At 42.7% G+C, this 26,437-nt stretch overlaps 1 protein-coding gene across 10 annotated transcripts in view; it reads left to right on the top strand.

Annotated features, from left to right (window-relative positions):
• The window catches only part of MAP4K4 (mitogen-activated protein kinase kinase kinase kinase 4), a 164,358-nt gene that overhangs the window by 58,278 nt on the left and 79,643 nt on the right, over window positions 1–26,437 (top strand). For all 10 annotated transcript variants that reach the window (XM_058834909.1, XM_058834855.1, XM_058834900.1 and 7 more), the window contains exon 3: window positions 19,149–19,205. In XM_058834909.1, the coding sequence (XP_058690892.1) occupies window positions 19,149–19,205 (57 nt within the window). The remainder of the gene's footprint in view (window positions 1–19,148; window positions 19,206–26,437) is intronic.

The following is a 26,437-nucleotide window of genomic DNA, read 5'->3' as shown; positions in this document are numbered from 1 at the left end:
ACTGCCTTTGAGCTCTTTTACCGGCTGATGAGATGTTGTACCTGTTGTACCTGTTGGTGATTCTATTGGACCTCAGGGGCAGCGGGACCCATGTCCTACTCTCTTCCCCTCTCCCCTCTGCCCTCTGCTTCTGTCCAGCAAGGAGAGGTATGCTGGAGCATCCTGTCCTGCCTGGCCCCCAGCATCTGCTCCAAAAGGACACAGACCTCCGACAGCACTTGTGTTCTTTTCTGCTTGCCCTGGGATGTCCCACAAGGCATCAGTCACCCATATTTAGGCTACAGAAATTGAACTGCAGGATGCTGGCAGTCTGGTCTCAGCCTCTTGCTGGAGGAAGAGGAAGTCTGACTCAGCTTCCTTGGTTTTCCCTCAGCACCCATGATTTTGTCTCTCTGCTTCTGTGGTGTCATCTGCTCTCATCCTGTTCTGGCATGGCACTGAATGTGCCTGATGATTCTGATGGATGTGTCCGCTGCTGTGTCCTGGTCTCAAATAGCCACTCATTACAGAGAAATTGCAAATACTCTTGTAAGGCATTAGTCCTGGTAATATTTAGCTGTTCTTTAATATGTGATCTTTCTGTAGCAGCTTTCACTCAGGAACATCAAAGCACTTTTTAAACTAAACATTAATGAATTACATCTGACTACACAACTATGGAGTTAGTATTTTTATGGATTAAAAGAAAACAACTGAAACAAAACAGAAATTTGAGCTGCATGTTCAAAATTTCACAGGAAATCTACAGCTGAAATGGAAATGTATCATCTCCTTCCAGACCTCTCTTCTTGACATGCATTCTCCCATCTCCCACTGTCTTGTGGTGGCAGACACCGCAGATTTGTGTGTGTGTTCATGTGTCTCCTTCAGTGTGCCTCAAGTTGCTCAAATTCTCCTTCTGAATTTGAGTTTTGAAGTTTCTGCAAGTTTTCATGGCAAAGTTGGAAAACTAGAGATGGGGGGGTAGGGTAGGAAGGATCAAAGTCTGGAGTTTATCCTGGGAACTGACTCTCTCCACTGGATCCTGGCAATGTGCACATCTCCATGTTGCCTTCCAACCTCAAGCCCATTGTTCATGGGAGGATCTTTCTGATGCTTCTGTGCTCTCTCGTAAGCCATGTTAGAGCTATCTGCTGGGTTTAACAGGGAAAAGAGATGGTTGGCATGTTTTTCAATGCAAGATGCAAATATGTGCTCTTTATCTGCTGGATGCCTCACATCTGAGGAACTGAAATATGGTACAAGAAAGTTATTTATGCTAGCAGATTTTGCAGGATAAGGCTTGAAAAGAGTAGAAAGAAACATTTGCAGACTGAGAAGATTTAGAGGAGTGATCACAAGGGTAGAAATGCAGATGCTGTTTGGGTCAGACTGTCACTGCATGCATGAGCTGCACAAAAAATGGTAGCAGTGCTAAGATCTAAATGTGTGTAGAAGTTTCTCCATAAGTAATTTTATATGTGCAGAGGTCCTCTGGTACAGCTGTTGTTTTCAGAAGTAATTTAGCAGAGAGCTTATGGTCTGCTAGAGAGTTTTACAAAAACATTTAATGTGTATTTGTTACTTAAGTTTTAAAATTTTTGTTACTAGTACTTTCTCACAGGCCTTAAGTGTCTCAGTTTTGTAGACTTGAGAAGCAAGTTTTGGATATTGCAGCAGACAAACAACATAGAAATATATTTCTTCCCATCTTTGAACATCAGGCCCTATTGTTTACCCCATTAAATTGGAGGTGCCTGTATTTTCATGAAGACCCTCCATCACAGCCAAAGTGGTGGGAAGGACAAGTAGAGTCCAGTCCTGGAAGTGTCTGTGTCAAGCTGTGGTGGAGCGAATCATCATTAACTCTTGTTAATGGCATCATTAAATGGATAAACCTTTAAATCTACCTTTGAGTAACCAAATGACTTAATCTTATATTGGCAATAAAGTCACCAACACTCTGGAGGCGATGTTTTTTCCCCCCATTAGAAATGAAATTTGGTGCTCTAAAGGGAGACTCCCTGTGCAAAAGGCACACAGGCAGGTTGTGATGGTAGATGGGATTACTAAATGTTGGTCTTTGCTCATCCTTATAATCTCTTCTGTGCACACTTGTTTCCTGATGTAAGGGCCTGCTGTCATGTGTTGACTTCCTAGTAGTGACTAGGCAGGGACCTTTTGTGAGTATTAATGGTGCTGGAAGCAGTCCTATTCGTCTTCCTCCCTCCTTGCTTTTTCTTTGACTGTTCCTTCTAGCTTTACGGAGGGGATGCCACCTCCTTTATGGTATATCCATGAGAAGGATTTCTTTGTCTGAGTTTGGATGTTCCAAGTGAGCAGAGATGTTAGGAAAGAAGCTCCATTGGGTGTTACCACCCTCCCCCCCTCCCTCGGATGATTTTTAGATTGCTTGGCTACAAGTGAGTGCCACATGGGATCCAGTATCAGGTAATCTTGATTGAAGAAAGGAAGGCTTTGCTCTTCATTCAGGAGGTGATTCTAGCTGGGGGAAATGAAATCCTAACAATAATTTATTAGGTGTTCTTTCTTGAGATTCTCTTTTCTGTGATGAAGGGAGTTGCCATGGTTGGGAGTACTGAAGGTCTGATGTGGAGGAAGAGATGAAAGATAAGGCTGTACTTGCACCTACATGCCATAAATTCAGCTCCCTTTCCATTGACCTGTCCAGCAGTAAAAATACAGTCTCTTGTTTGTTTACAGTTGTTACCTCCTACCTCCCAGAGCTCTGCCAAAGCTATAGCATGGCATGGCTCCCCAGGGTAGCTGTGCCAAGCCAGACTTGCAGATCTCCATCTCGGGTCCTCCTTGAGGCTCATCTGTCATCTCTGCTGTTTTTGATCCACTCTTTCTCTCAGCTCTCTTGCATAGGGAAGCCTGGAGAAATGTAGCCTTCTTTTAAAGTTAATTTCCTTGAAGGAATCAGACTTCATTTAAGCATATCATGTATCTCTCTAGCTTGTTTGCTTGGAAGGTATTGGCACAGACTTGCCTTTGCATTGAATGATTTCTGTCCTGAGACAGAGCTAAAATTTGTCATTAGTAAGGGTATTCTTTTTGCTGAGTGTGTGACACATTCACAGGAATCGTAAAAGTAAAACAAATTAATTTCCGCCTGCAATGAAAATGAAAATGAAGACTGGAAAGCTGGAGTGATCTGTGTCAAATTCCCACTAGTTGGTTCTTCTGTTAAGTTTCAATTGCTTGTACTGTAGCTGAGGATGGTTCTTGAAGACTTTAATGCAGCAGGCAACTAGACTTTGCTTGTTTGCCACCTCTTGTTGAATTTCATCCACTGATTTTAATGCCTGCTATAAATGCAAGTGGCAAATAGTATAATTAGGTAGATTAAACCTCTCTTAGCTACAGACATTCACATAGTGGAGAAGTGTTTGGTTTCTTCTATTTTTTTCTTTTTGCTCTGGAATAGAGTCTCCTGAAATTATCAAACTAATGAGCAGGCTAAATGGAAACTGAACATTGTAATTTTTAAGTGTGTATAGAAGATAGTTTGGAAGCTGCTGAAGTGTAGTAAAAATGAAAATAAAAAGTAGAGTCATCGAAATCCATTAAAGTAAGACCAAACACTTGCTATTTCCTTCTTAAAAGGAGTGTGATATTTGCCAGTAACTTGTATCTATTTACTTTCTTCTTTCTTTGTCCCAACCATTTGGCTTCACAGTGAGGAACCATTGCTCTATGCTTCTTGCAGATATTTGGATGTTATAGCTCCTCAGTTTTAATTCTTTGGATCTTGGATGATCTTTTAGCTTTGCCTCTTTCATGGTTGCACTCAGGGTTTGTGGCAAAAGTCAGAAAAGGAAGTCCTTCTACCTTTCTGCTGGTGGAAGGTACAAGCTCCTTCCCTTCTTTCTGCCATATGGGCATCTTAAATGCTTCCAGCTTTGAATTCTCATGTTTATTTGAACTCAAGCCCAGAGTAACATCCAGTTAAGCTTTGGGGGTTTTCTTGCTGTTTCAGATGGAAATACATTGGCAGCTTTGAGCTTTGTTTTGTTTATTTTCTTTCCAGGCATCTTGGTTTGGGATGTGCTGTAGCTAGATTATGAGAAAGAGAACAAGATCCCTGAGGTTTTCACTTGGTTGTTATTGGTGGTGGTGTTTTTGTTGTTTTTTGGGTTTTTTTCTAACTAAAACAGCCTCTCAGGCCCTGAATTAGGTAAAGTAAGACCTTTGGGACAGACCTGTGTACCCATGGGGACCTGACTGCCCTCCTGCAGATTGTGTGTAGCTGTACCCTATAGGTGCCCTTGGGGGAGGGTAAGAAAGCTCGTCTTTCCCTTGAAAAGATCTGGTTGTGGGAGTCTGCCTCCCTGTCACAAAGTCAGGCAGAGGTGAGTGATGATGGAAAATGTGTTTTAGCATGTACATGTATGACTTAGTGTGTTTTTCACTTTCAGTGATAGCTGAGCAGCATTCCAGTCAGAGTGTCAGAGTTTAACAACTTTGTCAGAGATGCGTCTCCCAGGGCTGCGCTTTGCTGGCTGTGTCCAACACTCCTTTCCTTTGTGCCCTGAAATTCCTGAATGTTGGTAGTTTCCCAGTGTGGTGAAGCAACCTCACTGGGCTGGTGGGTGGGGTGGAATTCTGACTTTTACCAGGGTCTGCTCACTAAGAGTAGGTAATGTGGGTGGTGAGGTGGTCATTGATGCTCAGGTTTAGAGCATGGTACTATAGTCAGCCCTTGGCTTGTCTGTGTGTTTGATGGGGCTGCCCCACACTTGGCATAAATATGCATCTGTCCATATGTGTGTCCATAACTGACAGCACTTCTGGCTAAATTTTGTCTTGCATGTGCTTTGCCTGGTGATCCATGGTTGACTGAAATTGCTTTAAGTGTTAACTATTGCTTGTGCTTGTGTTTACAAAACAAATGCTTGGACTTGTTCTGAGTTCTGCTTTGACAGCAGTTGCAATAGCTGTGCACTGTATAATTGAGCAATCTATTCCAGCATTCCATTTTCATGTTTTCAGTGCAGACACATGACAATAATAAACTGTAATCCTCTTTCTGTAATTAGACAAGTGGCTGTAAATTCATAAGGCGAACTTTAAAAGCATTGGAACTTTGATAAATCCAGTTTTGTTACAATTCTAAAAATAGTTATTTTGTTTTAGCTGTCCTCATAGTGGTGTAATTTGGGATAGGCACATCTGGGGTATATATAGACCCATCCCCAGCATCTTGGAAATACAGTCCTGCTGTGATACAACATTGAGACTGGCGGAAAGGACTTAGTTTTCTTTCCCTGATAGGAGAAGAGAGTTAGTAGTAGGGCAGCATCACAGCTGATTTAATTTTGTTCTCAGTGCATGACACTTAATTGGAAGATTGCTTAATTCTAGGAACTGCTGTTCTGCACCACCATACCACATAATGTAATTAGGTCATGGCTGTAGTGTTTGGTCGGAGTACCTGATTGTGATTAGCACAACTGTTTTCCAGATTCAAGTGGTGATTTGTTTAAATGGTGGGTAGCTTTTCAGGCAGTGTTGCTCAAACTTTGTAGGTAGGTTTCCATATGTCCTAGGAAATCATTGAGCAGAAGCCTTAAAACAAGTGGACAGCTTCTACGCTTAAAAAAAAAAAAAAAAAAAGTTATTTATTTTTGGTCCCCACTCTTCACAATCCTTTTTGTAAGGTTGGAAGTAGTGGAACAAATGGTAAAAGATCAAGTTTGGCTACAGCTTTGGCATAATGTGTATCTGTGTTTTAAGGATTAAAATTTTTTAAGGTTTAAATTCTGAGTGGGATTAAGCAGTATTTTCACTTGTAACTTCTAGCCAAAAACTTACTGGAGCTTTCCAGGCTGTTCTCCTGGTGTCTGAGCTGCCGTAGCTGAGATGACCAGTTATTTTGCTAAGAGCCATGCAGCAGGAGGCAGTGTGCTGGCTCCAGCTGTGCTGCAGTCCAGATGTGTCTGGGTGCATCTTTCACAGTCAGCTGCATCTGCTCTTGGAGACACCAGTGTATTGGCAGATACATGGGATCTTTCATGACTGCCCCTTTGGAAACCACCCAGTTGGGGATGGAAACTTTGGGGTGTGTAAGTGCTCCTGAGTCAGGGCTGAATGATTGCTGCAGAAATTTTTTTTTTTGTTTGCAGGAGGTTGTGACTTTCCATCTGAACGATTTATAGGTTCCCATTTCTGTATTTAGGGGAGATGAAGTGATGGGCCCAGAGATGATCAGCCTGCTGTAGTCATCAGCTGGGCTGGTCCACTGCCTGCTTCCTTGATGTTGTGCCCTGGCCCTCAGCAAGATGTGTCTCTGTTACCTCTCCTTTTCATGTGAGCGTGGCTGCCAAGATGTTTGCAGGGCCAGAGGGACACCTTTGTTGCCCATGTGGGTGGAGTGTTCTTCCTTTGCCACCTGAGAAGTGGTGCAGTATTACAAAGGTTTCATGGATAGTGATGCTGGGCTAAACTGCCTCACAATAACTGGCTACAAAATGTGTGAGTCATGTTCCTCAGCTGGATTTTTGGTCGTTGCTCCTCTTTTGTGGTCTGTGGCAATAGTAAGTTGTCTTATTTGTTCCAGTTCACCGAATGATTTACAACCAAAAGCTTGGCCTTTCTGACTAGAAATTTTTATATTACATCTAATGGCAGTTGTGGTCCAGAGTAGTGACTTGTGATTTGCAGGAATGGCTGATGTTGGATCATGAGCTGAATAATAGTTTTATAGTGTGTTGTGGTGTCATGAGAAAAGAGATTTTTATTTTTCCCAAAGTGCAATTGTTGCTAGAAATACTAAAAAGGTGTTCAGTGTATATCCTACCTATAGCTACAGAAGGTATGTGTGTTAGTGACTAAAACCACAGAATCATAGAATTGTTTAGGTTGAAAAAGATGTTTAAGATCAAGTCCAACCATTAACCAAGCGCTGCCAAGTCCACCACTAAATTAGGTCCCCAAGTGCCACATCTGCATGTCTTTTGAATACCTCCACAGATGGTGACTCTACCACTTCCCTTGGCATCCTGTTCCAATGCCTAACCACTCTTTCTGGAGAGTGAAGAAATTACCCCTAATATCTAACTGGCACAATTCAAGTCCATTTCTTTGGTTCTCTCACTTGTTTGCTTAGGAGAAGGGACTGACCCCCACCTTGCTACAGCCTCTTTTCAGGTGGCTGTAGAGAACAGTAAGGTCTCTCCTGAACCTTCTTCCCCAGGCCAAACACCCCCAGCTCCCTCAGCTGCTCCTCATGAGACGTGTGCTCCAGACCCTTCCCCAGCTCTGTTGCCCTTCTCTGGTCACACTGCAGCACCTCAATGTCCTTCCTGTAGTGAGGGGCTCAGAACAGAACATAGGATTTGAGGTGTGAACCACTCTGTTGCTGATATAGGCCACGGTGCTGTTGGCTCTCTTGGCACATTCCTGTGTTTCCTGCCCCTTCTTCCAAAGGTCATAAACTCTTTTTTTCCCCCCCTCTAAGTTCCACCCAATGCACTTTATTCAGCCAGGCCAGCCTTTTTCCCTGCCACCTTGTCTTTCATCACATGGGGATGGGCTGCTCCTGTGCTTTTAAGATTTCCTTCTTGTAGAATGTCCAACCTTTCTGGACCCCTTTTCCCCTCAGGGCTACCTTGCAAAGGACTTTATCAACAGGTTTCCCAGACAGGCCAAAGTGGCAGTTCTGCTGCCCTTCCCCTTATTTGTTGAAGAACTGAAAACTCTGCCATTTTGTGATTGCTTTGCTCAAGAGTCCTCCAACCCTCACATCACCCATCAGTCCTCTGTTCACAAACAGCAGTCCTAAGGTACAGCTTCCCTAGCTGTCCATGTTTGACCAGCTGCATCAGGAAGTTACAATCTTCCACACTCTCCAAGGCCCACCCTGACTACTTCCTCTCTGCAGTGCTGTATTTCCAGCAGATGTCTGGTAAGTTAAGGTTCCCCATGAGAATAGGGGCCAGTGATAATGAGATGACTTCCAGCTGCTTATAGAATATTTTATCTGCCTCTTCATCCTGGTTGGGTGGTCTATAACAGACTCCTACCAGGATATCTGCCTAGGCCTTGCCTCTGATGCTTATCCATAAACACTCCACCCTGTCATCACCATCATTAAATTCTGGGCAGCCAAAACACTCCCTAACACAGAGGGCTACCCCACCACATCTCCTTCCTTGCCTGTCTCTTATGAATGGTTTATAGCCATCCATTGCAGCTCTCTAATTGTATGAGTTATCGCACTTTGTTTCTGTGATGGCAACTATATAATAGTTTTCCAGCTGTGAGATGACTTCCAGTTCCTCCTGTTCATTGCCTGTGCTGTGTGCATTGATGTAGATGCACTTCACTTGGTCTGTTGATTCTGCCACCTTTTCATGGGAAAAAGCCCTGATTTTTTGCGTTACCATTCTCAGATACTTCTGTGGTTTCCAAAACACCAGTAACCCATTCCATCTTTGCTGTCATATGAACCTCCATCTCCAGCCTTCACTAAGACACCAGACTGAAGGACCTTGGTAGCACATCATCCCTCAAACATTGGCATGGTTCTCCCAGGCTTATCTCTAGTGACTCTGGTTTTATCCCTTTCTACTTTCAAACCTAGTTCAAGGCTCTTTCCATGAGCCCTGTTAACTGCTGTCCAGAGACCCTTTTCTCCCTTTGAGACAGGCGTTCCCTGTCTGTTGCCAGCAGGCCTGCTGTCATGTAGACTAACCCAAGACCAAAACCCCCAAAATTCTGCTGGGGACACCAGGCTCAGAGCCAGGTATGGACCTGCTGACTCTTCCTGTAGAAAGAAACCTAACAAAGCCTTTTTCACCAAAATAACTTTCTGCTTAATCTGTGTTTTATTTGTACCCTGAGTTCACAGCAAGGCAGGTAAGGACTAGCTGCAGTGGCAGCCGTACTGTGGCCTGCTTTGCACGTTCTCCCAAGGAATTTTTTCCTCTTTTTGTTTGCCACAACTTGGTCTGTGAAAGCCTGTAGTGTGTTATTTAAGAGTGGTGAACGTGTTTTGACTAGTTTTGACTAGCACTTGGTGTGTTCTTGAGTACTTGGTAGAAAGTCATTATTGGAGAACACACAGCCTCCATTTCCTTAATGCCATTCTTTTCCATGGATTAACCTGTGAGCTCAATGTGTTGCATAATGGCTTTTCTGTTGTCTGGCCCTTTCACATAATAAATATGTTGGCCACAGGCTTTGGGAATGCAACATACTACCCAGGCAGCAACAGAGAGGAAATGGCATTTATTTTGGTCCTTCTTTTGCTAAATAAATAAATAAATGGCTCTGTACTTGCTGAGATTGGGGAGTTGTTGTTACTGACTCTGGTGTAGAAAGGGTTGTTAGTACAGGCTTGAATTTCTGAGTCAAACTCTTGCTGACAAAGCAGAAATAGTTTGAGGTCTGAAAATACTGCCTGAGTATTTGAAAATAGTTTTGTGGACACAAAGATGTTTACAGATCACTTGCTGGCCACCAGCCAGTTTCTCAAGGACAAGGTGGTTTGGATTTTTTTTTTCCCCATTTGAATCACAGATGTACTTGGCAGGTTATCAGAAGATAAAAATGCTGGAAATAGTCTCCTGGTGTGAGTCTTCATTTAATTAAAATATATACAACTTTAGGCTAAATGTGTCTTGCAAGCAACTTGGTAAAATATTTCTGAATTTGTTCTTACATATGGGGTTAAGTATAAAGCATGATCCCTATTCTGTTCAAGAATGCTTCTTACTGCAGTTCTCCTGCAGCATACCTTGTGCTCTACAAGATGTGTTTTAGTTTCAGCAGTTTCTGCCTGGCAGATTCTGGCTTCCTAGTTCATAGTGGCAAGGAGATGTGATTAACTGAAACTGGTACTGATGGTGTTTGTAATGTCTAAAGGAAAGAGGACCGAAGAACAGAATATCCTGAGCTGGAAGGGGACCCACAACTCTTGATGGAGTGTCTCCCCTCAGTAGGAGAAGCAACAAGCTCAAAACCATGCAATTCCAGCCCTTTTTGTTGTGTGGCTAGCACTGCTGAAGTATTAACGGTTGGACTGGAACTTACTTTTTTGTATATGGGATATATACATATAAATATACATATATGTATATAGATAAATGTACATTTAAGAGTTCATTAACTTCTCTTATTTAATGCTAATGTTCTGGATTTTTTTTTTAAGGCTGCCAATGTGAAATCTCTCATTTCAACCATGTTGACATAAAATTCATCACATAGCCTGATTTTCTTGCTCTGCTCAGCTGTATTGTTCTGCTGGGATGGTATACATAGAAATAGTTCCCCTTCCCCTTGCCCCTCATTAATTTAGGCTCATTAACACTCCTCCCCATGTCGTGTGTTAGATAGCATCTCGTGATGCAGCTAGACAAAAGGTGGGACTCTTGTTAGGGACAGCTGTACGGGGCAGTGTGTGTTGGGCTCCTCTGTGCAGCAGTAACCCCAAAAACATACTAAAAAATGGAATAAAAAGCAACAAAGGCAATTGTTGCCCCTTTTCCCTTCCCACTATGTCTTCTGCATTTACAGTGAGGTTTTGTGCCTTGCAAAACAATTCCCCCATCCATTTAGCATTCTTGGAAAAGAAGAAAAAGTTGATTTCCATTTATTATCACTCCTTGGTGCCCTCCAGGAGGCTGCTGGACATTTCAATATGGTGGTTCAGGCAGCCAGGACCTGAAGCAGCACAGCTGGACACTTGCTCTCTGTGACTGCTGGATGCTGCCCAGGGACACTGACCTCTCGCTGCCTGGCAATGGCTGTCACCCATTTCTCGCAGCAGGTCTCTTTTGACAGTAGATGGAATGCAACAAGGCTGATAGGGTGTGTGTAGGCTTATTTTTCCTTCTGTCGGGGTGTATGACCTCTGACAGTGCCCCCCACAAGAATGCAGGCTGCTTACAACAGCAGTGGTGCATGGAGGGGCAGGGACTAACTAGGGTTTGATTATTATTTTTTCTCCTCCCAAAGAAAAGTACGTTTTTTGTGGCATTTCTGTGTACTCGGTGCCTAAATACTTAAATTTGTCGAGGACATCTCATCCCCTCTTTCTGAAGGGGTGTGCCCAGCACTGAGATGGTTTCTCTGCAGGTTGGTGGTGAGTGTGAGCAAAATGAAATGGGTGCAGACTTGCCTGGGTATGCAGAGGGCCTTGGTCACAAGGTGTCACTTGCTCCTTTCAGTTGGAAAGCCCTGCTCATCCAGGGTGATGATTAGATGTCAATATGAATTCATTTAAAAAGCAGTCAAACAAAGAGAAGCAGCCCCCAGGCTTTTTTCATCCAGGCTTATTTTGATGTCACTGCCGAAGGGATGGAGAGACTCTGCCCTTTATCTGCCATCTCTCTCAGCTGCAGAAGCACCTGCATTGTTTTAAAGCCCTTGTCCACCCTTGTGGGGACCCTGGTAGGTCAGTTTGGGCCATGCTTGGTCTGAGGTAGGAGCCTTGTGTGGTGCGTGATGTCTCTGCAGTGACTCTGGGTGGTTGTGATGCCATGTGGCAGGCACAGGGCTTGCTCTGGTCACTTGTGGTGGTTCCCTTCCACCTAAGTAACACAGCCACTGTTGAAGGGACTTGCTATGGTCATGCCACCAAACTGGGTCATCCCCTCCTTCAGGCAGTGGCCAAGACTCCGTGGAAAGTGTTTTGTGGTGAAAGTGCCTGTCAAGGTGTAAGATGAGAAATCAGTAGCAGTCTGTATCAACAGACCATATAATTTTGCATCTACAAGTACATGTCTTATAATTTTGATCCATATTCTTTCCTTGATGTTCTCCATCTGGCTCATTTTTAATTATAGTTACCAGAAAGAAATTGTTCTATATAAAACAGACCATTGCATGGCATCCAGAGAGACAAATCAGTGTTAGGAGGGGTGTATTTAGTGACTGGTAAAGCCATTAAGGTAGGGTGAAGAACTGGTTTGAATGAGGGCCAGCTGATTTTAGCTGATGTTTCCAAAGGAAGCCAAATGTACTCTAAGCCAACTGTGTCCACGTGGGAGGTATGCCTCAATTCTCATTTAATTATTTTCTTTTTGTTTAGTTGGGGCTTTTTTTTTTTTTTTTTTTTAAATTTTGATGTCTTTCAGTGGTGTACTAACTAAATCATCTAGGAAGGTTTAAGAACAGGAAAAAGTGCAAGGATTCATAAAGTCCTTCTATTTTTGGACAGCTGAGGGTGCAGACTCTATTATAAATAGAGAAAATGGGTGACGGTATTTTCAGTAAAAGTCACTAAATCTGGACACAGCATGGTGGTGACTGGAAGAATGGGATGATGACTTCAAGTATGGCTCTTGAAGAAGATATCTTCCTGGCTGGGGTATCAAGCCAGTTATCTCAAGTGTCCCTTTAGAAGAAGCATCTAGTCTGGTGCAGGAGGCTGTGGTGCTCACCTACAGAGCAGCAAAGCTTGGTCCAGCACACAGCTGAAGACTGGGGTGTCTGGCAGAGGGGCAGCACTCAGCACAGACATATCTATCAAAAATTTTTCTGTGGCCTTGTGTGAAAACACATTGTGGACTTGCTGCCAGTGTTGCCAGCAGGCCTCTGTTTGTCAGCCTTTCCTGCTTGGTATTTGAGGAATGAAAAACAGGGAAATCTGTAGCCTTCATTAGGTAAGGGAATGTTTTGTGCCGTTTGAGCCAGGAAATGTGTAGTCTTGAAGGGACCCCAGTTGGCTGAATGGACTGCAGTTGACATGACTTCCTTAGCAAAGGAACATCCATAGTCTTAAACTGCACAGCTGCAGTCCTTTTACCCTCCTCCTTCTCCTGCAACCTCCCCCACTTTGGTATCTTTTAAAATCTATTGCTCGTGAAGTGTTTCAGTGGCTGTGAACTGAAACCAGCATGAATGTCAGGCCTCAGGCAAATCTTTCAAAGCTCCTTGGGGAATTTGTGTTGTTTTCCAGGTGAATTGTCAAGAGAGCTGTCTGCCTTTGCAGTTCTCTTTCTGTCTTCTCCCATCAGACCAAAACTTCTGCTGCTGATGGGTTCGATGAGGTGGACTGCTGTGCTGGGAGTCAGCAGAGATGCCTCCTAACTGAGCTCTGCAATCAACCTGTTGTTATCCTGGGAAAGTTAGATTGTGGCTTTCTGCCATGCTTTTCCCACCATCCTTCCCCCCCCCCCGCCCCCCCTTTCTTCCTATTTAGGCAATGAGCTGTTTGGGAGAAGGAAATGCCTCTGATAATGTATATCCAGCATCTTTCACAGTGGGAAAGCTATCACAAAACTAGGAATCAAAGTGAAAAATCAGTGAAGAGAACTCTCCTTCTTCCTAGTGGGAAACATCTATTCACCCTGTCCCCAGAAGAACAAAACTGATAATAACTGTGTATCTTTCAGTCCATTATTTCACAGAATGCAGTACTATGCATGAGTAAATTGTCATTGTTATTTCTTCAATAGGCAGCTAGTGAGCCTGTGGATATCAAAAGCAGGATAGAGAGTATGTTATTTTCTGTTTTGCTTTCCAGGCATTTGATATCAAGAGTTAGAAGGAAAACACAAGAGCTCTGTCCTGTCTTTGACTTGAAGGGTGACATCTTTAATAACTCTGGTTGGTTTGGGTTTATAAATCATCTGAGAGGATGACTTCTTCCCATGTATTTCTGCAGTGATTTTCCACGTTTTTGTACTGAGTTTTTTTTGCTCATTTTTATTCTAGAATTAGTTTTCATGCCAGATAAATATTATCCTTTTTGTTTACAAATTAATCTCCATTACTGGAGCCTATGATTATTTACCTTACAGAATGCTGTATCAGTAGGAAGATGATAATTTTGGCTACAAATGCAGTTAGGTAGACTTTATGCTTAAGAACACTTTTAAGTTTTTGGTTTTGACTAGGGAGATTGTTTTCATTTTGTGCTGTTCTGTCTTTTTGCTTGTCAAAAATATGTTCTGTTTCCTCCACAAGCACTACTCCCATTGTTTTTCACAGGATAGACCTGGTCTTTTCAGGGAGTGGAAAGAAATGCCATGTAGCGTCCAAGTTTTCACAATGCAAAGTTGGTTGGTCTACAACTTTCTATGTTGGCGAGTGACAAAAAGAGCTGGTGGTAAACATGACTTGGAATAAAAAGTTATCATTTATTGCACTGGGGCGTGTAATCTAATAGCAGAGTATTGCTTCATGGCCTGTTGCCTCAGGCTGGCAGGAGTTGAGTCAACTGAATGAGAAGCAAAATGGAAAGCTAGGTTTGGTGTGGGGGCATTGTACGATACTCACTACTAAGAGGTGGTACTGTGGTGAATTTTGACTTGATATGGCTAAATCTGGTCTGCTGCTTCTGTATGTGCATTGTGGCAACTGAAATTGGATTAGTAGTTTTTTTGGTTTTTTTCCAAAGAAATTCCTCTTCTTTCTACAACTGTCAGCATAGAATACTGGGAGCTGTGAGAAGTTTACCAAAGACTTAATTGTGTACTGTGCACAGGATAATCCAAACTGGCAAGTCAGGAGTCACAAATGGTGCATTCCTTCCTTGATGTGTGATGTTGCCCCACATGCTACTTCCATGCCATTTAGCTGGGCAGCAAGCTTCCAGGAACAGTTTTCCAGAGGCACATTAATACACAGGTCTGAAACTGTGTTAGTAGGAGAATTACATTACTGTGACATAAATATCTTGGATACCTGGGGGGGGGGGGAGCAGCTGTGGCAAAAAGAGGTAAATAAGCTGATAGAATTTCTTTTGCACTTAATTTGTATAGGTTTTTGATAACATTAAGGCACAAGAGGAAAAAACCACATGAAAAACAGCACATAATACCACTTACCTTTGAGTCTTTCTAAACTAAAAATTTTACAGTAATAACATGTGCAAAGGAAGAAAGAGGCAAGAAGTAGGTGTATTAACTGACTTGGAGAGTGTGGGAAGGCTTGAAATTTATAATGTTCTGCAGATCTTGGCAGTCTACCATGGATTCCCCTTGTCCCCTCTGCTTTTCAACATGCATAAAGCCCACTGAGATGAGAAATAAACACCATATTGCTATCAGACATGACTAGGAATGTGCTTAAGTAGTGGATTCAGTTTAAGATCCAGTTAAATGCTGCAGTATTGCTGTGTTGCTGAGAACTATAGCTCTGTGTAAATGAACTTGCAGTCATCTGCTTGAGAAGAAGCAGGACAAGATTTGAGGTTGGCAGTCTCAATTCCATGGATTTGCTCATCCCAACAGGCCATTTAAAAATGCAGTGGTACAAGTAGCACTCTTAAAATTATTCTTATCCTTCCTTATCCTTGGGAGGATAAACCAAGTGCTTTAATATGAATAGAGCCATGAAATGAGGGAGAGAAAAGTGGGGAGAATGTGTAAGAAACAAGTACAGAAATTTTGGTGAGCCAAATCTTAATGTGGTCTAAATGAAGGGAATGTGTTGGTGGGCTTATTTCCATGGGGACAAGCTGACAGTGCTGCTGTTTTCTTGTGGTTCCCATGCTGAAACCCAGTAAGAGGCAACTCCCAGGATGGGAGTTGCTGTTGCCGCCACTATTTGAAGAAACCTCTGCAGCTTCCTCAGTCTGTTGGCTCTGGAGACAAGTCACCTTATGCTTAGCAAGATGCTTCTAGGTTGCTGTAGTCTTCATTGCACATTTCATATCCACACAGCATTCTGGCTATGGGACAGTAACTTGTGATCCACAGCCTCTGATATTTGGCATCTAGCAATATTTTAAGAAGCTGCTGTTTTCAGTTAGCTGGGATTAGGGTTGCATTTTGCAGTATTGCAGAGCTTTTCAGATACCCAGATGGTAATTGCCAGCAATCTGCCTGGAGGAACAAAGCTGCAAGAAGCTCTGCCTTGCCATGGGGATGGGGATCCCTGGATGCCCTGTGGGGCCATGCGTCCACACTGCACTAAAGCAGAGGCCTCATTCTGCATGAAAAATGTTATCCCAGTGCAGTCGTGTTGCTGGGATATGGAACCTTGATGGTTACTGCATTTGTGAAGTGCCCTGTGAGCAGAATTTGAATAAATTTTAATCCCAGGAGATTGAGTTCAGAGGGCTTCTCACATCTATGATTTCTGCAGTTCTTTCTTCACATTCAACGACACTGCAATTTTATTATTACTCTTTTTAACACAGGCAAATTTTTCCAAAGCAAAAGCTGGCTATGAAAATCTGATGATTGGTTTCCAAAATGGGAATGCTTAGCCATTTCATGTTGCAAGCAAAATTATACCAGCATGCTAATAGTTTGACAGGTCTGTTCTTGAGCAGAGCTGTTAAGCAGATAAACAAACAAACAAACACTCTGCTCATACTTATATGCTGCGCTTGCGATGTTTGTTTTTTCCCGCCCTCTGAAAATACTTTTAATGAAAAGAGTGTGGCTTCAAAATGTCTTTTTACTTCTCTCATATAAATTAATGTCATGCAGGCCATCCCTCCTCCTCCCCATATGGTGTAGATTTTTAGAATATGAGTGCTCCATACATTACGAAAAGGGTATTTGTAGTAATTTTAAACAATATTCTGAAGTGACCGGGGTTTAAATTTGGTCTGGGATACTGAGCAGACCACACTTCCCACACTCTGCAGTTTCCTTGCTTTCAGTCCCTTAGGAGGGTTATGTAGAGGCTTTTCCCCTCCCAGAAGCAGCAAAGTGAAACATGAGCAATGGCTGTGTTCTGCTGTAGCTGGCCCCAGTTTTCATAGGGACACCCATGGAGGCACCAGCAGGATCCCGTAAAGCTGCAGGGGAAGGATGGTAGGGCTGGTGCACATTAGTCATCTCGAGTGGGCCAGTCTCACAGGGAAGAACATTCACTTCAGAAAAACCGTGAAGTCGAGCACTGGGAAATTTTAGGTGTCACTCTGGAAATAGCAAGCCCACCAGTAGTTAGTAGATTTAAAAAGACAAATAGAGCAAAAATTCCATAAAAATGGCATCCTGTCCTGCTACTTCGCTCTTCTGCATGACACATTTTCTGCTTGAGTATATTCTGCCACCATTTTAGCACCTCCACTTTGCTGCAGAGTGAATGGGGAACTGTATTTCACTGTTTTTTTAAAAAAAGTTTTTCTCCTCAGACCTCCTTAGTGTTATGAGGGTTTTTTCCTCAGAGATGTCTTTTTTTCTCTATTATCTTTAGCATAGTCTTTTTGTACCTAAAACTGTACTTCCCATGTCCTCGGGCTTTCAAATTCCTTCAACAAAACTGTGGAAAATGGAGGCAGAGGTGAGGGTAGGCATTTTTCCACCTCTGTGTAAGCCATTTTCCCTTCTTTCCTTGTGGGATGGTAAGTTTTGAGGAGAAGACCACAGGCTTTTGTCATTAGGCAGAGGTCCAGGGTGGGAAATCGGAGTTGGAAATCTCCTGGGCGTGCTGAAAGACTTTGGTTCAAGAAGTAGTAAGGTCAAGGTGAGGTTAATGTTGGCTACTGCACACATGTTAAGACCCCTGACTTTGTTTCGAAATCAAAACCAGCTTGAGACCAAGCTGTAAAAAGAAATGCCTGCAGTAAAGCAAGTTTACAAAGCAAGCAAAAGCCTGAGCACAGTAATGTATTTATAGAAAGCACGTGGATTGGTTAGTAAGGGGGAGAGTGAAGCACAAGAAGAGTTGTGGAAGAAAGCTGAGGCAGTGAATTCTGCAGCATTTAATCCTTTTGAATGCACTAGCAATGCCTGGCCATTACCTCCATGGAAGACACCATAAGGTGTGAAAGGGTCAGGATTTCTCTGAAGAGACTCGTGGTTCTGGGGTGCCGGTCTCAAAAGACCCTGTAAAGAGATTAATATGTTAGTCCAGGCAAAAAATATACTATTTATGTCTACCATATAGGTTTCTGCCTAGGAAACTCAGAAATTCGTGAGGAGAGAAATAAAGGAACTGTGACTTCAGTTAAATGTTCCTTTATGTTCTTATCATTACTTGTAATAAAGATGAAGAAATTTAATGAGCATACCTGTTGCTAGAGAGCTTGACTGATGCAGATAAGAACCTTTGGAGATGGTGCCTGGGAAAGTCGTTGGGATACTGGGCTGTTTGACTGGCTTAGGATGGACTGCTGGGTATTAACACTGCTGAATGTTAAGTGGGGAGCTGGAAAATACCAATATTAGGACCATTTCTAAGTGCCTAATTAGGGAAGAAAGTACACAACAGCTAATTGATGTCTCTACCTCATGTAAACATACACTGGAGAGAAAAAGGCTTTTGTTAGAAGTCATCTGAGGCGAGTTACAGCCCACCAGGGCTGGAAGGGCCTGCCATGCCTCTTGCCTCCCAGCCCTGTGATCTGCATCCTGCTGGCTCCAGCTCTGTTTCCACTGCAGAACAAACCAGTTTAATTTCCTGGACTGCAATCCCCTGCCCCACCCCGCAGTTTGCTTTTTCTGTTAACTTTCTGCCATTTTAGTGATCTCAATCAGCTTATCATATGATACAATGAGTGCCAGAAGGAGCTCAGTGCTCCTGGGAGAAATATGTGACAGGAGGCTGGAAGGAGGCAGGGGAAGGAAGGGTAGGAGCTCCCTGCTGCAGGAACTGGGATCTATTAACTCAGCTCCAGCTGTACTGAGAAACTGTATGCTTACTGTGGTTATAGCTGAAGGGAGATGACGTCTTGTTCTTGTTTAGCCATTGTGAGGCAAGCAAAGAGAGCTCTTGCAGGTCTGATGCATCCCTTGCAGAAACCTCATTTTTTTTACTTGGGAAGACCAAACCAGTGAGAAATGTCCTAAGCACGGACTAACCATGCTTACTAGGTAAAGCATGTAATATATCACCTAGGTAGTAGGCATTGGTTCATACAAATAAAATATTCAACACGTGGAATTTAGTGTGACATGTTAATAAAACCGTTACTGACGATAAGCTTTCCTAAAGTAAATAGAAGGGAAGCTGTGACTATAACCTGTTTGTACTTGATAATCATCATTTTAATGTGGAGAAAAAGAAGTGGATATTAAAATTTGAAGAGGAACACTTGAAATTTGTTATTGTTGTTGTTGTTTTAGTATTTATAATATTTGTAATTTAGTATCTATAATATTTCCTAGGAAGTATCAGAAGGGTTCAGCATAGTTGGGGAAAACCCAGTGACACTTGCCCAGATGTTTTGTTCTGTGTGAGCTGAAGGGATAGGTGAGATGCTGGTGCTGACTGTTCTCTCTCTCTCTCTTACTCAGGGTCGCCATGTCAAAACGGGTCAGCTGGCAGCCATCAAAGTCATGGATGTTACGGAGGTGAGTAGAGGAACCTTCTGCTTTATTAGCAACCTGTAAAATTTAATGGTGAGATGATATAAGGCTTACCTCATATTTCTGCTGAAAGGCATGGTCCTTGCGTGTGAATGTTTGCTCTCTGCTTGCAGGACCTGACCTCTCAGGTCCATCTGCCTGAGATTTCGTGCTGGGGCAGTTGGCCTTCACAAATTGCATCATCAAGTCCCAAGGCATATGGGTGCATGTAGCACTCTTTTTTTCAGAAATTTCTTAGAAGAGCAGGGGAAAAAGTTTAGATTGCTTGCTTCCCACCTTTCTTCTCTGAAATGTATCATCTTGTTTGTACCAAAAAAAAAGGTGAAGTGTCTGCTTGATGTAGAGGACAGTGTTCTCCCTGGTACATCTGCAGCCTACAAAGGGTATATGTTTTTTCAAAGGAATGAGTCCAGTGTAGTTCCAAGAAGCCTGAAAGCAGAAACATCTGCAGGAATGATGACCAGATTGGTAACAGAATTCAGCAATGTAAAGTAGTTGGAGTAACTGACCCATGGGGATTTACTGTGGAGCTTTAGATGGGAAAGAGGGGAAATTAACCCAGTCAAAGAAATAAATATATGTCTGTATTTGAATCCTTGGGTGTCTTGCAGTTTATGCCGTTCAAAAAGCAATCAGTTTAAATTAAGTCTTCAAAACAGATGAAGAAAAGCATGGGCTTCTCCCTGTTACTCCACTTGTGTTTATATAGAGTTCCATTCACAAATTAACAACTTTAAAATCAAATGAGATCCTCCCATGTGATGTCTGCAAAGCTTGACTGATACTGTTCTTCTGTAGAGAGGTTGTGCCTTTTCGAACTTGTCATATTCTTCTGAGCTCCTCAGTCTTACACAGTGGGAATAATTACATGAATGCGTGTACATTGTACAGAGCAGGGGGGGTCTTTGGCCAAGATGGTTATAGCAAGCAAAACTTCTGCAAGGATATTGCTGCAGAAGATTTTATAGCTTAGAGTGTGTATAGGTGCAACAAGTAAAAATGGCCTTGGACACAAGGTCCTAGATGAGTGGTGGGGTGTAATGGATAAACAGGCAGGAGAGGAGGAAAACAAGAGGCAGGGTTAGGTCAACTGATAGGACTTGAGTCTTATCTCTGAATCTCTAGTGATTGATGGGCAGTATGACTGCTGCTCTCTAACTTCAGCTGTTGTGTCTGCCAACAGCTAGATACTCCTTTTTTGTCAGATGGTTTGATAGAGATCAATTTTCAGCTGAAGTTTTTCAAAGGCTGCCTTCACGACGAGGCAATGCTTTTTTTGCTGCAGTTAACAAGTGGAGAGACCAGAGAAGAATGAAGGTACATTGACACACAGTGAATGTTCTTTGCACAGCAAATGTTTTCATTTGTGCAGCACTTTTACACAGGGCAGCTTGCTGGACTGTACATGACAATGACTTCTTCCATAATACTGAGATGGGTTCTACTGCACACTCCCTCTGTTTTTAATAGCATGTATTAATCACAAACAGTTGTAATAGAGAGGTTGCACAGAAAAGGGAAAGCAGTTGAAAAATGCTGTCAGTAGTATGGCTAAGCTCGTATTGCAGGAGATAGCTTAAGTTTTGGAACTTACTGTAATTCTTGTCTGGTTTTAAAAAGCAAGTTGTATATTGGCAATGTCTTTTATCTCATAAGTGCAATGCTTTTTTTAGGGGATGAAGGGTGGTCAGAGGGAGGAGTCTGGAGATGTTAGCCCCATGCAGGTTAAAAGCATTGTCATTCCTGCCAGTGGAGTTCATGTGTTTTTGCTTCAAAGTAAAGAGCTCACAGACACTGAAAGTGCGTAAATTCTTCCAAGTTGTCAGCCCCACTGTTTAACACCAGACATAGGTGATGCATTTTCTCAGTGGCAGATGTGGCTGTAGGATGTTCTAGTCCAGCCTTGCTTGCTGGTTCCATGCCCGTTTCCCAGCACTTGTGCCGACGCAGCTGCCTTGGTGCCAGATGGTGACCTGGATCAGTGAACAGGCTCTGGTTCCAGTTCTAAAATACCCTTACTGCTCTCCTTCCCCTGGTTATAAATAACCTGGATTGGTTCATTGATTGAGTTCAGCACATGATGTTGTGAACTCTTGTGTGGTTGCTATGAAGAAGGTGGCATGAGACTGGAAAAGAGCCACTGCTGGCCATCAAGGGAGAAGGGGCAGTAGCTCAAATTGATATTTCTGCTGGAGATGGCCATATCCTCAAGCCATAGCTTCAGTTCCTCAAGGGTTTGTTTCATGAACACCTCTTTTGCTGGAGCAATGCAGGTCTATCCTGGTTCTAGCTCGCCACAACTTACGGGGGCAGCGGAGGAGAGAACATGGGGACAGAGAGGGCAGTGACTGTCACCCTTAGCACTGTTCCAAAAGAAATGCTGAGGGAACCCCAGCCACAAAATCACCTTCTCTGCCTGCTTTAAGAGCTACAGTTAGATGAACTGCTAATGGTAGAACTTTATCCATCTCCATGGAGAAAGAGGCTTGAGTGGAAACTTTTCACAAAACTGAAATTACGGTTTTGTGATGAGTGGCTTGAAGCTTTAGGTGATTTGTGCCTGTGTGCGTATTTTATTGGCAGTGTTACGCCTTTCTGCTTAAATTCGAGTGGTGCCATGGGGGATATCCAATTATTCTGACTAACCTGAACTGAGAACAGACACAAGACTTCCTTTCTTCTGGGATACCTCTGATTCAGTGCTTGCTTTGCCAAATGCTTAACAAATTAGAAAACCTAATGTATTGGCATGCTCTGTGGGCACACCCCAGATTTTCAGTTTTCAAGGCCATGATTCTGCAACTCACACATTGCTCAGGATCAGCAAAGTTATGTCAGTTCTGGGCTGTAAAGCTTTGATCACCCAAACAGGAGGGATGTCAAAGTCAGAGTGAAGGCTTTCCTTAAAATGTTTTGGTTGGCATGAAGAAAATGAGGTAGTATAACCTCTGACTAGAGGCATTGGAAGAAATATTACAACTCTGTAGTGCACATGGCTTTGTGGAAATGCTCTTCATCCTTCTCACCTTTTCTTGTGGTTTTCTCTTTAGATTTTAATTTTGAAAAGAATGGTGGCAAGGATGAGAAAAGAGGAGGTGGGCTGAAGCCTATCAGCTTGATCTTTGAATAAATTATATCTAGTTAGTTCTGCTGCCTGAAACGTTGGGGGATGTTGATGTGCATAAAACTTCCCTGCCATTTCTACTTTCCTCCTTTCTAAACAAATAAGGAAAATGCTTAGAAGACTGGATCTTTACAGATCTTTGTATCTATAGCCCTAAAGCAAGCACTAATGGAACTGTAAGACCTGAAGATCGATAGTTTCACTACAGAGTGATGCACAGGTAGTTCTTTTCACTTTTGGAGGGCAAAGCTGCAGTGCATGTAGGCTGAAAAAATCTCTCTGGAGCATAGAACAAATAAAACCAAAAAACCCACCAGTTTTCATCAATGGAAAACTATTATTCCGTGTTGGAATCAACCCAATGACTGTAAAAGGGGAACAGTGCAAACGATGCGTATGTGCACTTTAAAATTGTTTTACAAAATCTGCATATGTAGGATGAATCTCATGCTGCATGCTTGTTGTGAGGTGTCTCGTTAGGGACTTTGGATTAGGTTCTTTTTCCCTTTGAACTGAAGATTGATGAGAGGGAGGCTAGTTTTCTCTTGTTCGGTCTCAGTTGTTTATTTTTTTCTTATCAGCATTACAAGGTACAAGGAGCTATGTGCACTATGATAGAAAAGGGGTAAAATGTCTAACAAAGATCTTCAAGGTCTTTTATATGTGCATTTATCCAGTTAACAACTAAATTATTTTTCTTAGTGACCCAATGACCCAACACCTGTGTGCTGCACTACGACATTTTCTATCCAATCACTTACTACTACCCAAAAACCCCTAGGAGAAGAACATGAAGAAGAAAGAAGAAGGACAAGACACAACACCCTAAATCCTCCATCTTGTCTCTTGTTCTCTAAACTACTTTTTCACCTAGTGATTTAAGAAACTTTCTAATCTACTCACACTTTTCCTATCTAACTTTAACATTTGTTTTCATGTATCACCATGAAAACATGCTCGTGAATTTCATATCACATGAAATTCAGTGTTTCCCTGAATCCCAGAACTAAGCATTAGAAACAAGGGCACACACTCTGTATCTCAGACTCCAACAGTGAGGGGGGCATTATATGTAGTCTGTTAATCTTTCTATTGTAAGGTCTCTGTTCTTTTGTGACATTAGTTTGGAGAAGGTGGTGTTCAATCCATGTTGATCCCTTCCACTCACAGACCATACTCTTAGGTTTCCTTGATTGTAAGATTGCCATGACTCCTAAGATTTGGCAGTCCCTCTTTATTTAGAAGAATCTGTTTTCGTGTGAAGCAAATAGCATTTAAAACCTTAGCAAAGCTCACTTGGCAAATCTGCCTGCATCCAAGCAGTTAACTAGCATTACACCCTAAAGCTTGACTCTGCGTTAACTGCTTTGGAGCCTTTCCTTGCAGCTACACAGTTGTTTCCAGTGTCACTCCTGTGTTCTGCTTCCAGTGATGCTTTTCTCTTTGAAAAGTTTAGCAACTGATTTTGAGGGAAAAACACAATTGCTTCTCTTCTGTTTGTTATAACCTCTGACGCTGCTGCTTCTTCCTCCTACCTCTTCCCACACACGCTCTTGGCATCCCTTGGGAAAGTTTTCCACATGCCTTTTTTAATAGCAGCATTTCTCAGCTCTTGTGCCCAGTGTTTCATGACTTGTCCAATCTAGTCTGTGTAAAATTATGCTAAGTAAACAACTGGATACTGTATCCTGCTGATTTATAAAAGAAGTTGGATTGCTTTTAGTGCTTGCCTGTCTTGCTATTTCTGTGTGTCTTCCGCAGCAAAATTAACAACCTCAGACCAAAGCCTCCAGCCTGCAGAGAAACATGCCACGTCTCCCATACCTAGACAGGAAAGATTCCCTGAGCTACTCATTGCCATCTTCCTTACTCTGCTGACTGCTTATTTCTGTTGCAATAGGAAAGTCACTTTGATTGTTGTGAGTCTGTATCTTACAGCCTACATGGCGGTATAAAAATTGTGTGGATAATTTGTCCATTTTCCATAAGACAGCTCAAAGCAGTCTGCAGAAAAACTGCAGATAAAGAAAAACGTGGGCTCCCATATAAACTAGCAGACAAAATGAGGGAGAAATTAAATAATAAGCCAAACCAAAAGTTTACCCTGTTACGTGTGTTCTTGTTTTCCCCATGAAAACTCAAAGACAATCCATGGATTTTGATCTGTTTGAAGGGGAAAAAAATTAAATAGTTGATGGCTCACTCTGGAAGATTGGGAAATACAGATCCTTGTGGCCCTGTGCAACAGAACTGGGTTAAGCCAGCCGGGAGAAGCTGAATAGGGGCCATCCTTTTAGTGTAGAGATATGAATGCAGTGCTTTACCTGGCTTTATCTGGCTTAGTGCAGCTGCCTGATAAAGTACTTACATGCCAGTCCATGGCTGTGCTTACTGTGAAGTTAGCTAAAGCAAACCTAAAGTCACTAGAGTTACCTACCAAAAGCCTTTGCCCTTCCAGTGTTTCACAGGAGTCACTTCTTCTTAATGTGAATTGGGGAAAATGGATCAGGGACCTAAAAATCCAGATTGTTCCATGGAGAGTCCTGACATTTTGCTTTTTTGTGCTGAAATGAGAGCTTGCTTACTACTAGTCTGTACAACATTTTGCTGTCTTCGGTTAAACAGTTACCTGGCAAAATAAAAAATTGTTCTGTGGAAAAAAAAATAAATAGGAAAGCTATGTACAATCTTGACAGCCCAGCCCTGCTGTCCAGTTCTCCTGAAGCTGATTAACCTCTGATCTCTTCAAGGGATTAGGTTTAAAAAAAAAAAAAAAAAAAAGCTGCTTGGAACTATATATTACAGTTCAGAGGAAAACAGAGCTGGACAGAGTGGTCCCTTGAGCTGTAACATCTGGTTTTGGAGGAGGTCAAAAAGAGCTACAATAGTCTTGCAGCCAGTAGGACAGCCTTTTTTGAACTGCAGAGCATTTGTATAATTGACTACTTCCTTCTTTAATTGAGATCCCTCACCTACCTCTGCTGCATGCCCTTGCCCAGCAGTTTAGCACAGTTCTTCCCCCTGCTTTACGGTGGACCTGGTTCCAGGAGGTTCAGCCCTGGCTGCTGTCTGATGTCCGTGTGGGACCGGGCTCTGCTGCAGCTCCATGCTGCCTTTTTTCTGCAAAACTCCCGTTTGGGTCAGGCAGAGGTGGTCCTGTCCATCTTCAGTGCACAGAGCCTTGCAGAGGTGCCAGACATGTCACAACACCCCTGCCCTTAGGTGGCTGGGTAATTTCTTCAATTGCCAGCTCATAGTTGTAACAGAGTAGAATGACATTTAACTCTAAAGAACCTTTTGTCCTTACAAGGAGCAGTGATTTTATCTCCCAGCAAGGCAGATACAACACCTGGTTTAAGTCAGAGCTGCAATTTCTGGATGCAATCCAAGAAATTTCCTGGAGCAGTGCTGGCACCAGTTTGGATTAAGGGAAAACTTCCACTCTCTTCACCTGATTACTCAGGTGGTTAGCAAGATTGTCAAGCAGGAGAAGCTTATTAGGAAAGGCAAGGATGTCTGGTTTGATGCAGTTGCAAGGTGACTGAATAGGGAGCTTCACAGGCAGTTTGAGATCAGGGCAAAAAGCTGTGGTTGTTACCAAGCAGCTTGGGAAATTATACTGCTGGAGAGAGCTGATGTTGAGCACTAAGGCTCTGCATTACTATGTCCCTGTGAAGGGCAACTTTGCACTGATGCTGTGTGTTTGAGGGAAAAATTAGCAAAGGAGAGAGAAGAAAATGGATGTAAAACATTCATACACTGTTGTTTTTCTGTCTGCTTATATCAACCATGCTTGTATGTTTCCTCCTTATGCAAGATTTCCACCTGAGAGGAAGACAGTTTGCATGCTCGGCTTATCGTCAGTTGTCCTTGTGGGCATACCTCTCTATATATTTTAACAAGCTTGTTTTGGAAATCTGATTGACTGTTTCAAGGCTGAAAGAAACAGATATTTTTCTTTTGCCATGAAGATCCTCGAGGGCACCATTGCAGCATTCTCAACAGCAATACAGCTTTAGCTGTAAAGGCTTCTTGGTGCTCATTTAGTAGGATTCCTGTTGCATTGCTTTTTCAGTTGAGGCTGGGCAGTGGC

This window comes from Poecile atricapillus, chromosome 1 (genome assembly GCF_030490865.1).
Source record: "Poecile atricapillus isolate bPoeAtr1 chromosome 1, bPoeAtr1.hap1, whole genome shotgun sequence".
Lineage (NCBI taxonomy): Eukaryota > Metazoa > Chordata > Aves > Passeriformes > Paridae > Poecile > Poecile atricapillus.
Note: the sequence above shows the minus strand (reverse complement) of the source record. Positions and strands in the feature narration are given on the sequence as shown.